At 43.5% G+C, this 14,368-nt stretch overlaps 1 protein-coding gene across 1 annotated transcript; it reads left to right on the top strand.

The window, feature by feature from the left end:
• Nucleotides 1-3,490: 3,490 nt before the first annotated feature.
• On the top strand, nt 3,491-4,012 carry LOC145949892 (uncharacterized). Its single transcript, XM_083060793.1, has one exon. The coding sequence runs from the start codon at nt 3,491-3,493 to the stop codon at nt 4,010-4,012; it is 522 nt and encodes a 173-aa protein (XP_082916919.1).
• Nucleotides 4,013-14,368: the final 10,356 nt, after the last annotated feature.

Consider the following 14,368-nt stretch of genomic DNA (forward strand, 5'->3'; position numbering starts at 1 on the left):
TATTTGAAATCTTACTTGATTGGGGGGATCGATAGGAAAGTGTTTTCCATAACTTTGGACAATGCAAGTGCCAATGACACAATGATAAATTTCATGAAAGCACAATTTAATTTGTAGAACAGTTTGATTTATAATGGCTCACATTTTCATGCGAGATGTAGTGCACATATATTGAACCTCATTGTTCAAGAGGGTTTGGGGGTGGTTAGTGGTGCTTTGAAAAAAATTAGAGAGAGTATAAAATATGTAAGAGGATCGGAAGCTAGAAAGGTTGCTTTTAAAGAATGTGTGCTTCAAGTGAGGGGTATTGATACTAAGGTGGGTTTGAGAATGGATGTGCCCACTAGATGGAATTCCACTTATGTTATGCTTGATAGTGCAATTAAATACAAACGTGCATTTGGTTGTTTGGCTATTTGAGATAGGAATTATGTTCATTGCCCATCAGATGATGAGTGGAATAGGGCTGCAAGAATGTGTGAGTTCTTGAAGCCTTTTTTTGTCATGACAAATTTGATATCAGGCTCCACTTATCGAACATCTAATTGGTACTTTATGCAAGTTTGGAAAATTGAAAAATTCTTGCGTGAATTTGTTATGTGTGAAGATCTAGTGATTAAAGAGATGGCTTCAAAAATGATGTCTAAGTTTTCAAAGTATTGGCATGATTATTGTGAGATTCTTGCCATTGGTGCTATTCTTGACCCACGAATGAAGTTTGGAGCTATTCAGTTTGCTTATAGAAAAATTGAGTCTTCAACTTCTAAAGAGAAAATTAGTTGTTTAAGAAAGAAAATTTATGAAATATTTGAAGAGTATGAGAAAGTAAAATCAAATGAGTCAAATGCTTCAACTTCTAATGTGTCTCCTCTTCCACCACAACCAATTTCATATACAGATGATGAGCAAGTACTTGATACCTTTGATGTAAGTTAATAATTTTTTTAAGTATTTAATTTAATTTCATTTTTATTTAGTAATTATCATTGAATAATGAATATTGAATTTATTTTTCTTTGTAATGTCTTAGGAATATGTTGATTATTTAAGCCAAAATGCTACTGCTAATGAAAAATTTGAATTGGATCTATATTTGGAGGAAGGAAATCTTGATCCAAAGTTTCATGAAAAGTTAGATGTGTTAGCTTATTGGAAGGATAGTCATGATCGTTATCCAAACCTCTCTCAGATGGCTTGTGATGTGCTGAGTATTCCAATCACTACAGTTGCTAGCGAATCTGCTTTTAGTCTTGGGTCTCGGGTGCTAACTAAATATCGCTCTACCATTCTTCCTGAAAATATAGAGTTACTCATTCTAACTCAAAATTGGTTACATGGTTTTGAAGAATTAGGTAATTTTTATAATGAGAAATTTCTTATTTATTTTTACAATAGCTCATCCTAACACTTTTTTTCCTATTTGTAGATGGAGATTGTATTAGTAAGGCCATTCGGCCACCAGATAGCCGAGGCCCAATCGGCACCCGAACGGGCGAACCAGGTGGCTGATACCCAATCGACATATGAATGGCCGAACCAGGTAGCCGACGGCTGGTCTGCCACTGAGGACTAAGATCACTAATCAAGAGTTAAGGATTACTCCTAATCAAGAGTTAAGAGTTAATCACACCAATAATCTGATTAGAGGCGTATTACCTAATACAATAATCCTGTCACAGGGCCCAAGGCAATCAGGGCCCATAAATGTCAGTATAAATAGCTCATATCACAAGGTAACGTCACTGTTCATTAATTACTATCGATATCTGTGCTTTGTCCTGACTTGAGCGTCGGAGTGCCTTTTGCAGGTACCTCCCCCTCACTAGAATATTCGATTGGAGCTCTCGTTCGGCCCTCAAAATACGAGAAGATTACTAGTGTGCCCTTCAGACAGGTACATTTTGGCGCCCACCGTCTCGACACCGCACCTAGCAATGAAATTTCCATCCAACAAGGGGAAGATCCTTACAATTCATGCCACTTGAGAATGCTATTTTGCTAGTTTGCGAATATCCCCCATGGAAGAAAGACAGTCAAAATCCAAAAGGGTCCACGCTGTCAACCCTTCGGCACCGGACAAGGCGCCAGTTTGGGATCTTGATCCGAGAATGAATGACGAGGAGCACGTAGAACCAATTGAGGAAAAAATCCAACTGCAGATCGGTTCACTTTCAACTCAAGTGACGTACATCGGCGCCAACGTGTCCGAAGAGGATCGTTCCGCCCTAAGCCATGTCATCATTCAGAATAAGGTCCTTTTTGCATGGACACCGTCCGACATGCCCGGCATAGACCCAAGTTTCATGTGTCACAAATTATCAATATGCGCTGAAGCATGGCCGGTGCTCAGTGAAAGAGGAAAATGGGAACTGATTGAAAACTTGCAGTGGAAGCGGAAGTTGCAAATTTGCTTGATGTTAGGTTTATTCGGGAAGTTCAATACACTACGTGGTTGGCGAATGTGGTCATGGTTAAGAAGCTGAACGGCAAATGTAGAATGTATACTGACTACACTAATCTCAACAGGGCATGCCCGAAGGATGCTTACCCACTCCCAAACATTGATCGGTTGGTTGACGGTGCATCAGGGCACAAAGTCCTCACATTTCTTGACGCTTACTCTGGATATAATCAAATCCGAATGCATCCTCGTGATGAAGAAAAGACGGCATTCATCACCGATTTGGCCAATTATTGCTATCAGGTGATGCCTTTCAGTTTGAAGAATGCATGCGCAACTTATCAGAGGTTGATGGATAAAATTTTTCGACACCAACTCGGCAGGAATATGGAAGTTTACGTCGACGATATGGTTGTCAAATCTGAAGACCTTGCCCAACACATAGCTGACCTTTCAGAAGTATTCCAATAGCTACGCAAATATGACATGCGGCTGAACCCAGAAAAATGTGTATTTGGTATATCGGGCGGAAAATTCCTCGGCTTCATGCTATCGGCAAGAGGCATCGAAGCCAATCCTGACAAATGCATGGCGGTGATCAATATGGCAAGTCCCCAGAACCTCAAAGGTGTCCAAAAGTTAGTTGGACGCCTCACGACTCTGTCAAGGTTCCTCCCGTGTTTGGCCGAAATAGCGAAACCCATCGTTGGTTTGTTGAAGAAGGTGAAAAAATTTGAGTGGTCGGCCGGGTGCGAAGAGGCTTTTCAGGCGCTGAAGCAGCGCCTCGGCTCTCCCCCAATTTTCTCAAAACCCGATCCTCGGGCAGATATGGTGGTGTACTTATGTGTATCAAACGAAGCAATCAGTGTCGTTTTGATACAAGAGAAAGAGGTGCAACGGCCTGTGTACTTTATCAGTCGAATGTTGCAGGAAGCCGAGACAAGGTATTAGCTCCTAGAGAAGGTGGCGCTCGGACTTGATCACACGGCTCGTCACCTCCGACAGTACTTCCAAAGTCATCGTGTCATAGTCAAAACTGACTGCCTGGTCGCCAAGGTGTTGCGTAAACCAGAATTGGCTGGGCGAATGATGGCTTGGTCAATTGAGCTATCAAAATTTGACATTGTATTTGAATCGCGAAGTCCAATTAAGTCTCAGTGCTTGGTGGATTTCGTTAATGAGTTACAACCGAAAGGACATTTCATAAGTGACTTGTGGACAATGCATGTGGACGGGTCTTCCAACAACCAAGGCAGTGGAGTTGGAGTAATCCTGGAAGCACCAACGGGGCTGATACTCGAACAATCTTTGCGATTTGCGTTCAAAGCCTCAAATAACCAAGCCGAATATGAAGCATTGTTGGCCGGTTTAAGACTTGCACAAGAAATCAGAGCTCGACGATTAATGTGCTGGACAGATTCGAAAGTTGTATCGGAACAAGTAAACGATAATTTTCAGGTAAAAGAACCCAACTTGTCGAAATATTATCATTTATTTCAAAGGATACGTGACACTTTTGATGAAGTGCAAGTAAAACACACTCCGAGGAAACACAATGAGAGAGCCGATCAACTGGCTCGGTTGGCCAGCAGTACTCGAAAGCCCGGATAACTGCGAACTACACTTCACCTTGACCTTGCAACTCCAAGTGTGAAACCTACCGAATGTATGACGGTCGAGGAGCCTACCCAGACTTGGATCACCGAAATAATGGATTACCTTGAACTTGGAAAAGAGTCGTCTGACCCTTCCGCCGCCAAAAGACTCCGAACAAAAGCAGCCAGGTATTCGGTCGTAGGTAGAGAATTATATCGCAGGGGTTTCTCAATCCCACTGTTGAAATGTATTGATTCGGCACAATCGGACTATGTTCTGAGAGAAATTCACGAGGGAATATGCGGTTTCCACTCGGGAGGACGAACCTTAGCCATAAAGGTGCTTCGAGCAGGCTATTATTGGCCAACTCTCAAAAGTGATTGCATACAGTTATTCAAACGTTGTCTCTCATGCCAAAGGCATGGCAACCTTATTCATGCTTCTGCCGAAGAACTACATAGCATTAGCTCTCCTTGGCCATTCGCAATGTGGGGAATGGATATCCTCGGACCATTCCCAATAGCTAAAGGCCAATGCAAGTTTTTGTTAGTCACGATTGATTATTTCACAAAATGGGTCGAGGTCGAACCACTGGCCAGCATCACAGCAGCCAATGTTCATAAGTTCTTGGGGAAGAACATCATTACTCGCCTCGGAATTCCTCATTCCCTCGTAACTGACAATGGTCTCCAATTTACCGATCAAAAACTTAATCGGTTTATTCAAGACCTCGGTATTAAACATCGGTTCACACCATTTGAGCATCCACAATCTAACGGTCAAGCCGAAGCAGCCAATAAGGTGATCCTCACAGAGTTAAAAAAGAGGTTGGGAGATGCCAAAGGAGCTTGGGCCAAAGAATTGTTGGAGGTCCTATGGGCCTATCGGTGCAACCCTCAGTCCACAATAAAGGAAACCCCTTTCCGGCTAACATATGGTACTGATGGCATGATCCCCGTCGAAGTCGGGGAACCATCCTTTTGGCGACAACATTTTTATGAGAATGACAACGAGGCATCACTTCGGGCCGAAGTAGATATGATCGATGAGGTTCGCACCAAGGCCCAGATCATGGCCGAAGCTTGCAAGCAGCGAATAGCCAGGCGATTCAACTCCACACTCTCCAAGAGGGAATTTCATGAGGGTGATCTTTTTTGGAGGGTACAAGGATCGGCCAGATGCAACCCTAGAGAGGGCAAGTTAGCTGCCAACTGGGATGGCCCATTCAGAATCCGACACAACCTCTAGAATGGAGCATACAAGCTAGAAGATCTTTCGGGAAAAATCATCCCCAAGACGTGGAATTCAACTCACTTGAAGACCTATTACAGTTAATTTGTGTAATGATAAAATAGCTGATGTACACACACGGTGCGCTCTTTTCCTTGATCGGTCTTTTCTCCCCTTGTAAAAAAGTGAAAAGGGGTTTTGGCCGACAAGGTTTTTAACGAGGCACCCATTAATGAAATATCAGTTCAATTCTTCTATTCTGCTCTTCATCATTTATCAACTGCATAATATGAAACAAAAAGGCTTCCCTCCCGAGTGAACCCACTCGGCCAAGGATGTGCCTTCGAAATACGTAAAAAAGGCTTCCCTCCCGAGTGAACCCACTCGGCCAAGGATGTGCCTTCAGAATTTGTACAAAAAGGCTTCCCTCCCGAGTGAACCCACTAGGCCAAGGATGTGCCTTTGGAGTTCGTACCAAAAGGCTTCCCTCTAGAGTGAACCCGCTCGGCCAAGGATGTGCCTTCGGAGTTCGTACAAAAAGGCTTCCCTCCCGAGTGAACCCGCTCGGCCAAGGATGTGCCTTCGGAGTTCGTAAAAAAAAGGCTTCCCTCCTGAGTGATCCCACTCGGCCAAGGATGTGCCTTCGGAGTTCGTACAAAAAGGCTTCCCTCCCGAGTGAACCCACTCGGCCAAGGATGTGCCTTCAGAATTACAAAAAGGCTTTCCTCCCGATTGAACCCACTCGGCCAAGGATGTGCCTTCAGAGTTCGTACAAAAAAAAAAAAAAAGCTTCCCTCCCGAGTGAACCCACTCGGCCAAGGATGTGCCTTCGGAGTTCATACAAAAAAGGCTTCCCTCCCGAGTGAACCCACTCGGCCAAGGATGTGCCTTCAGAATTCATACAAAAAGGAAACCCTCCAGAGTGAACCCACTCGGCCAAGGATGTGCCTTCGGAATTCGTACAAAAAGGTTTCCCTCCCGAGTGAACCCACTCGGCAAGGCTCAAAAAGCAAGTATTTCCGAGTGAACCCACTCGGCATTACTCAGAAACGCAAGCATTTCCGAGTGAATCCACTCATCTTTGCTAAAAAAGTAAGCCTTTCCGAGTGACCCACTCAGCATTTCTCAGAAATCAAGTCTTTCCGAGTAAACCCACTCGGCAGTGCTCAAAAAGCAAGCTTTTCCAAGTGGACCCACTCGGCATTGCTCAAACGCAAGCCTTTCCGAGTGAATCCCCTCGACAGTGCTAAAAAAAAGCATTTCCGAGTGAATCCACTCGGCCTTGCTCAAAAAAGCAAGCATCTCCGAGTGACCCCACTCGGTTTTGCTAAATGAAAATAATTATCCCAAAGCGACCCAACTCGGTCCTCGAGCAGAAATGACCCCATACCGAAACACCCCATTCGGTCCTATCACATGCAAAACCAATAAAAATAGGCAAGTCACATGTATTGTAGTAAAAACAGCTGAGTGGCAAACATTGTATTTCATTATGCAAGAAAAAGGCTCTTTCGGCCCTATTACATTCAAAAAAAAAAAAAAGAGAAAAAAGTACATCAAGGTTCATCAACTACTCTTCGGGGTTTCCAGTGGCGTCCTCGTGCGTCTCAAGCTCCTTCTCTCGGTTTGGCTCTTGGCGTTTTCAGCCTCACCATCTGAAGCAACCTGAATCTCCTCCTCCTCAGGGGCGTCGTCCAGCTCATCAGTATCAGGAATTGCCCCCTCGGGCATATCCCTGAATGACATGAAAGACCCTTGACAGAAGTCTTTGGTCATATTGAACTTGAAGTCCTCTCGGAAGCGGCCGAAGTACCTTGCCTGCCGTAGAGCATGCCGGAACCCAGCTTCATGTTGCGAAACAATTTGGTCTTTGGCTTGTTCCTTCAGCTTTTCCAGTTTGGCCTTCGCCTCTTCCGCCTGGCGCCATTCCTCGTCGACGCATTTTGAAGATCCAACCGAAGCGTGTCGTTCTCACGCCTCAAGACATCTAACTCGGCCGAGAGTTCTCGATTCTTGGCCGACACTGTCTCTGTCCTCGAGAGGGCCTCGGCATTTGCCCTATCGGCCTCCTCAACTCTTTGTTTCAAATTCATCAACTCGTCGATTGGTTCCATCGCGAGATGATGAGCCTGGGACAGAGAGCGTGATTGCACTTCACAGTAGTATTTCCATTTAGACACGGTGTCTAACCGGTCCAAGAACTCGCGCCCATGCTCCAATATGGTATCTGACCGAACCAACGACTCGACAGACACTTCCTCATTTAGGAAGGCACGCGACATCAGTAGGGGGCACACAAATCACTATCCCGCTCGGCGAACACACAGTGTTTTTTTGCTTCTTCGCCTTCTCCGGCCTCTCTTCATTGTTTTTTCTTTTTTGCCCATCATAAGCGACTTCCTTCCCCTTTTTCCCTTTTCGGTGCTTGCGGTGCGGGGAAGGGGGGCTTCGGTTGTCTTGCTCGGGACGAGGAGTTTGGGCAAGGGCCGAGCTGCGCATGACACGTGAGGCCTTAGCTTGTTGCACTCGGCTAGCCAATAAGTTGTGAATGTTAAACTCATCAGCTCCACTCGACACCATAATTCCTGCAAAAAAATAATAAAGTGAACATCAATATGCATTTAGCTTATGGCCGAAACAAGACAAATCATGTACCTATTAGGTCACTCTCCCATTGGGGAGATTCTACCACATTTATTAGTGACCTTGTCGGCAAGCGCCGAGGAAGCTGAAGCAAAAATTGCAAGTTTCGTTGCTCTTCGGCCGTGAGAAGGTCTTCCGGCACTTCATCATATGGTCGAGGGGCACGTGTCCAGTACAACGAAAAAAAACTTTTGTCATCGGCTCCGAAGAAGAAACGACGCCCGTTCAGGCGAATGGTTACTCGAAAGAACTCGGCCTTGAAGTTCTTGTAGGACGAAGTGAAGCTGTCCAGAAGTTGCCGACTCCCTACTCGGTTGAGCGATAACCACTTCTCCAGGTCCGATGGCCGAGACGAGTAAAAATAAAGAAATAACAAAGGGGAGGGCCTAATACTCAGGCATCGGCACAGGTGTTTGAAGCCTTGCAGTTGAGCCCAACTATTCAGATGCAGTTGGGTTGGCGCCATGTTTAGAACCCTTAGCACTCCCATTGTGAATTCATCAAACGGCAGTTTCACCTTAAAATCTCGTAAAAGACAGTCGTACTTGTAAAAGGACTCCATCTTCTCGCCACTTTTGTCTAAGCAAACCATGTCGGGGTTTGGAAAGGCATTGTTTCGGCATGCCCGGACCCCGATCGGATACGGATCTTCTCTGGCATCAAAATTCAGGCACTTGGTGTATTCCAACAAGTTTGTTATCATAGTAGTATCTTGGTAACGGGAATAGTATGAGGTCACCTCCCCGTTCACCCACTCGTACCCAGGCTCTTCAGACGGCCCATATCGCTGCCCAGTGGACACGCGTCTAATTCTAGTCGACACTTTGGAGCTCCCACTTGTAGACGTCTCTTCGGAAGAGTTACCACTCTCGGTAGGATGATCGTTGTCATTCAAAGAGGTCGCTTCTACAAAATGACCCGAACCCCTGGACGATGACCCCTCGGATGACGAGGGCCAATCCCCACTAGCCGAAGAGCCTGCGGAAGAATTCGCCATAAGTCAACTTACCAAGGATGAGATTCTGAAACGGTCACTCTGCACGTTAAGTTGGCTCTCTGAACTTGCTCGGACAATGCACTTCGGTCGAGAGCGATACGCGTGAGAGGGCCTACCACTCATTACAATATATAGCCACATAAAAAGGCGGGAAAATTCAAAAAATTTGAAACAAATAACCGCCTGATCTTCAAGATCCAAGGGCTGAGATTGATCAAACCCCTTCGATTTCCCACAAGACTTAACTTCATCTCTTTACCCTCGAAGAAGCTTTCCCTTCTCCAAGGTTGGGGGGCAAGTGTACTAGTAAGGCCATTCGGCCACTAGATAGCCGAGGCCCAATCGGCACCCGAACGGGCGAACCAGGTAGCCGATACCCAATCGGCATATGAATGGCCGAACCAAGTAGCCGAAGGCTGGTCGGCCACTGAGGACTAAGATCACTAATCAAGAGTTAAGGATTACTCCTAATCAAGAGTTAAGAGTTAATCACACCAATAAGCTGATTAGAGGCGTATTACCTAATACGATAATCCTGTCACAGGGCCCAAGGCAGTCAAGGCCCATAAATGTCAGTATAAATAGCTCATGTCACAAGGTAATGTCACTGTTCATTAATTACTATCGATATCTGTGCTTTGTCCTGACTTGAGCGTCGGAGTGCCTTTTGCAGGTACCTCCCCCTCACCGGAATATTCGATTGGAGCTCTCGTTCGGCCCTCAGAATACGAGAAGATTACTAGTGTGCCCTTTAGACAGGTATAGAGATAAAGTGGATATGCAAAGAGAAGAAATTGTTATTGACATTTCCGTGCAAGACTCTAATTAAGTTTATTTTGCAAGACTTTCGTATGATAAAATATTGAAACTTTTTATTTTAAAGTTTGGAGTTTGATTATGGTTTGTAGTTAATTTTGTATGATGAGACATTGAAACTTTTTATTTTGGAGTTGGACTTTGATTATGTTTTGTAGTTAATTTTGTATGATGGAACATTGAAACTTTTTATTTTAGACTTTTATCATGATTTTTATTTAATTTTGTATGACGAGTTATGACTTATGACTATTAATAATGCTAATTTTATGACTATTATGTTATTTGATATTTTAAATTTTGTTGGTAATTTTTTTTAAAAATTTTTTGGTGGGTTGGTGGGTTGGCCCGTTTGACCCACCAACCCTGGTGGACCGGGTCGGGCCAAATTTTTTTTGACAAAATCAAAAGTGGGTCGGGTTGGGTTAGCTTGTTTTTAAGGTGTGCCAAAGTGGGCCGACCCACATGGGCCGGACTGACCCGTTTTGACAGCTCTACCTATAACTCTTATAGAAATCATGTGTTAATCCTTTGACTAGAGAAGACTACTCTAGAATGTAAACTCAAGAAAACCTTGTCTTGAGACACATTTCCTTATTGGATATACACAAAATAAAAAAGACAAGAAAATGAATGAATAAACCTTTGCTAATAAGCTTTCTCCCTTAATCTTCCTTGTTTCTTGCACATAAAGAAGCCTTTTCTTGAATTGAGAAAATTGAAGAGATTTTCCTAGTAGAATTCACTAACTTTCACAAGGTTTTGCTCGCTTGAGTTTTGTCTCATTTTTTTTGTTTTGGAAAACTACGTTTTTCTTTCTTAGAAATTCAGTGATGAAATTTTGACAAACTGTGAACTCTTATAAAAAAAGAAGTGTCGAGTTTATATATAAAAAAAGTATCTGGTTGATGTAAACTGTAACTTTGATCATCTAATTGATTGCATTGATCATGTTTTTGTCCAGAAACAAAGTACGTGTAATTATAATCGGATATATTGTCATATAATAAGTTAAAGCAAAAGATTTAGTTTTTCAAATTACTCTTTGTTCCCCAAGTAATAGATTTTGAAAATTTCATAATCGATTGCATAATGCATTGTTATACAAAATATTATCTATTAAATAAAATAATTTTATTATTAATATAAAATATTGTTAAAAATATATATAATTTTAAAAGATTGAAAGTTATTAAATCAAGTTAGAATGATATAATTTGGATAATCAAACTTGTCGTAAAAAATGTATTGGAATTATCTTTAAAACTTGAATTTGTCTAACTATCTTTTTAATCAGATTTGGTCAATAAAAAAGGTTGTGTCTTGTTCAACAATATATATATATATATATATATATATATGAGTAGGGATCTATTTATTTCAGAAGCAAATATACCTAGATTTACTCTGTTCAATAACTCATGTTCTATATCAAATTTCAACGATCCAAACTGTTCTTCATTTTGATGGTCCTGAGTGTTTGTTCTCCTAGTTATCGCCATTACACTTCAGTTAAACTTCCAATTGCCTTCGTTCGGCCCCACGGTGGGCACCAAATGTACCTGCAAAAGGATACACCAATGATCTTCTCGCAATCTAAAGGCCGAACGAGTGCTCCGATCCGATGTGAGTAGAGGGGTTGGTACCTGCAAAAGGCACTCCAACGCTCAAGTCAGGACAAGCACAGATATCTAGGATAATTAATGAACAGTGACGTTACCTTTTGTCCTGAGCTATTTATACTGACATTTATGGGCCCTGGACCCCATGGGCCTTGTGACTTGCTTACCGTATTAGGTAATACACCTTAATCGACTAATTAACCCCTAATCTTTGCTTAAGAGTACCAAATGATGGTAGGCCGATCCTGGTGGCTGATTGGCATTCGGCTTCCTGGTTCCGCCATTCGGTGGCCAATGGGGTGGTGGCCGAACCCCCCTACCTGTACAACAAGGCTGCTTTGGAAATTCGGGATCTTAATCTTGCCGTCGCACTGCATCATCTCACAACAGCCTTAAAACTGGGGCCGTTTGTCAATAGTATTTGTAAAAAGCCACCTTCGGACATGAATGATCTAAGGAGACGGGCTGATAAGTACATGCAGATGGAAGAGTTGGCGGAGTATCGTAATCAGGCCCGAGCTAAATCATCGAGCAAGATAGAAAAGCAGGCAGAACATCCATACAGGGGGCGAGGCAAGGAGATATCTCTTCGGGATCGGCCTAGTCGGGGTCCGAAGTACACTCAATACACTCCACTCAATACCAGCCGTGCTGCGGTGCTTGAGCAAGCTTTAGTTTCAGAAGTGTTGACAATTCCGAAAAGCTCCACCATGAGCGGATACTAGTAAATCTTGTCGGTATCATCGCAATCGTGGACATTCTACTGATGAATGTGCAGCCCTTAAAGACAAAATTGAAGATTTTATTAAGCAAGGCAAATTGTATAACTTTGTGGATCGGTCAGGGTCATCTCAAACTCGCTCATATCAACCTAGATATCAGGATCGGTGCAGACAGGACCGTTCTGATAGAGCCCCACGTGAAAGAAGCAGATCGCGTGAAAGAAAAGATACTTCGGCACCATCGCATAGGAGGGTGATTAATACCATTGCAGAAGGGTTTGCTGGTGGAGTCTCAACTTCTTCGGCTCAAAAGAGGCATCTCAGAGCAATTCGGTCGGTCAATACTGTTCATAGACAGTCTTCTTGGAGGTTACCAGCAATAACCTTCACTGATGCTGATTTCAAGGGCATTGATCCAGAGCAAGACGACCCGATGGTTATCAGTGTGGAAATTCATAATTGCATTGTCAAGAAAACATTGATAGATCAAGGCAGTTCGACGGATATATTATATTGGAATACATTCAAGCAGTTGGGCATTTCTGAAAAAGAATTGCTCCCTTATGATGATCCATTGGTCGGTTTTGCAGGAGAAAGGGTAAGTACCAGGGGTTATATTAAACTCTTCACGCGCTTTTGTTTTGATGAGCAGGAAAGCAGAGAAGTTCAAGTGAAGTATATTGTGGTTGATGCTAGCACTTCGTATAATATCCTCCTCGGCAGGCCGTCCTTGAATGCATTAGGGGCTATCGTTTCAACACCACACTTAGCGATGAATTTTCCATCTGATAAGGGGAAAATCATCACAATTCACGCCGATCAGAAGGCTGCTAGGGAGTGTTACTATGCTAGTTTGCGACTCGCGCCATTGGAAGAGAAAAGGTTAAAATCAAAAAGGGTTCATGTTGTTAACGCCTCGGCACTAGTGGAGGAGTCTGTTTGGGATCTTGATCCGAGAATGAACATCGAGGAGCGGGTGGAGCCAGTTGAATCAAAAGTGCAATTTCAGATCGGTGTACATCCTGTTCAGGTTACATACATAGGCGCCGACATGTCTGAAGAAGATCATTCCGCCCTGTGCAAGGTTATATTGAAAAATAAAGATCTTTTTGCGTGGATACCTTCCGACATGCCAGGTGTGGACCCTAAGGTTATGTGTCATAAGTTATCAGTTTGTGCTGAAGCAAGACCAATCGCACAACGTAAAAGAAAAATGGGGACGGAAAGGAAGCTTGCAGTTGAAACGGAGATAGCCAAGTTGCTTGACGCCGGGTTCATTCGGGAGGTTCATTATACCACTTGGTTAGCATATGTAGTGATGGTGAAAAAGCCGAATGGAAAGTGGAGAATGTGTACTGATTATACTAACCTCAACAAAGCATGTCCTAAAGATGCCTACCCACTCCTGAACATAGATCGGTTAGTCGATGGCGCCTCCAGTCATGGAATTTTAACTTTTCTTGACGCTTACTCGGGGTATAACCAAATCCCCATGCATCCCCGAGATGAGGAAAAGACGGCTTTCATAACTGACTCGGCCAATTACTGTTATCAGGTAATGCCTTTTGGGTTGAAAAATGAAGGGGCAACGTATCAAAGATTGATGAACAAAGTTTTTCAACACCAAATAGGCAGGAATATGGAGGTGTATGTGGATGATATGGTTGTTAAATCCAGAGACCTTGATCGACATGTAGTGGACTTATCGGAGGTATTCCAACAGTTGCGTAAGTATGACATGAGGCTTAACCCGGAAAAGTGCGTCTTTGGAGTATCAGGGGGAAAATTTCTCGGCTTCATGCTGTCGGCGAGGGGCATTGAAGCTAATCCTGATAAGTGCATGGCAATCATCAACATGGTAAGCCCTCAGAGCCTCAAACAAGTTCAACAGCTGGCAGGTCGAATCACAGCGTTGTCACGATTCCTTCCATGTTTGGTCGAGATAACGAAACCTATTGTGAGATTGCTGAGAAAAATGAAAAAATTTGAATGGTCTATTGAGTGTGAAGAGGCTTTTCGGACTTTAAAGGAGCATCTCGGCTCACCGCCTATACTCTCCAAGCCTGATCTCGAGCTACCAATTGTGGTTTACCTGTGTGTATCAAACGATGCAATCAGTGCCGTTCTAGTTCAAGAAAGGGATAGACAACAACCCATCTACTTCATCAGTCGCATGTTACAGGAGGCTGAGACAAGATACCAGCTTTTGGAAAAGGTGGCACTGGGACTGGTCCACACCGCTCGGCGCCTCAGGTAGTATTTTTAGAGTCATCGTGCCATCGTTCGAACTGACTGCTCGATAGCTAAGGTGTTGCGTAAACCGGAATTAGCAGGAAGGATG

Source organism: Cajanus cajan, chromosome 7, assembly GCF_000230855.2.
Source record: "Cajanus cajan strain Asha chromosome 7, NIPB_CcT2T_4, whole genome shotgun sequence".
Classification (NCBI taxonomy): domain Eukaryota; kingdom Viridiplantae; phylum Streptophyta; class Magnoliopsida; order Fabales; family Fabaceae; genus Cajanus; species Cajanus cajan.

What these genes read in the sequence shown, in the direction of transcription:
- LOC145949892 (XM_083060793.1), top strand. Translation starts at nt 3,491, where the DNA reads ATGGCTTGGTCAATTGAGCTATCAAAATTTGACATTGTATTTGAATCG.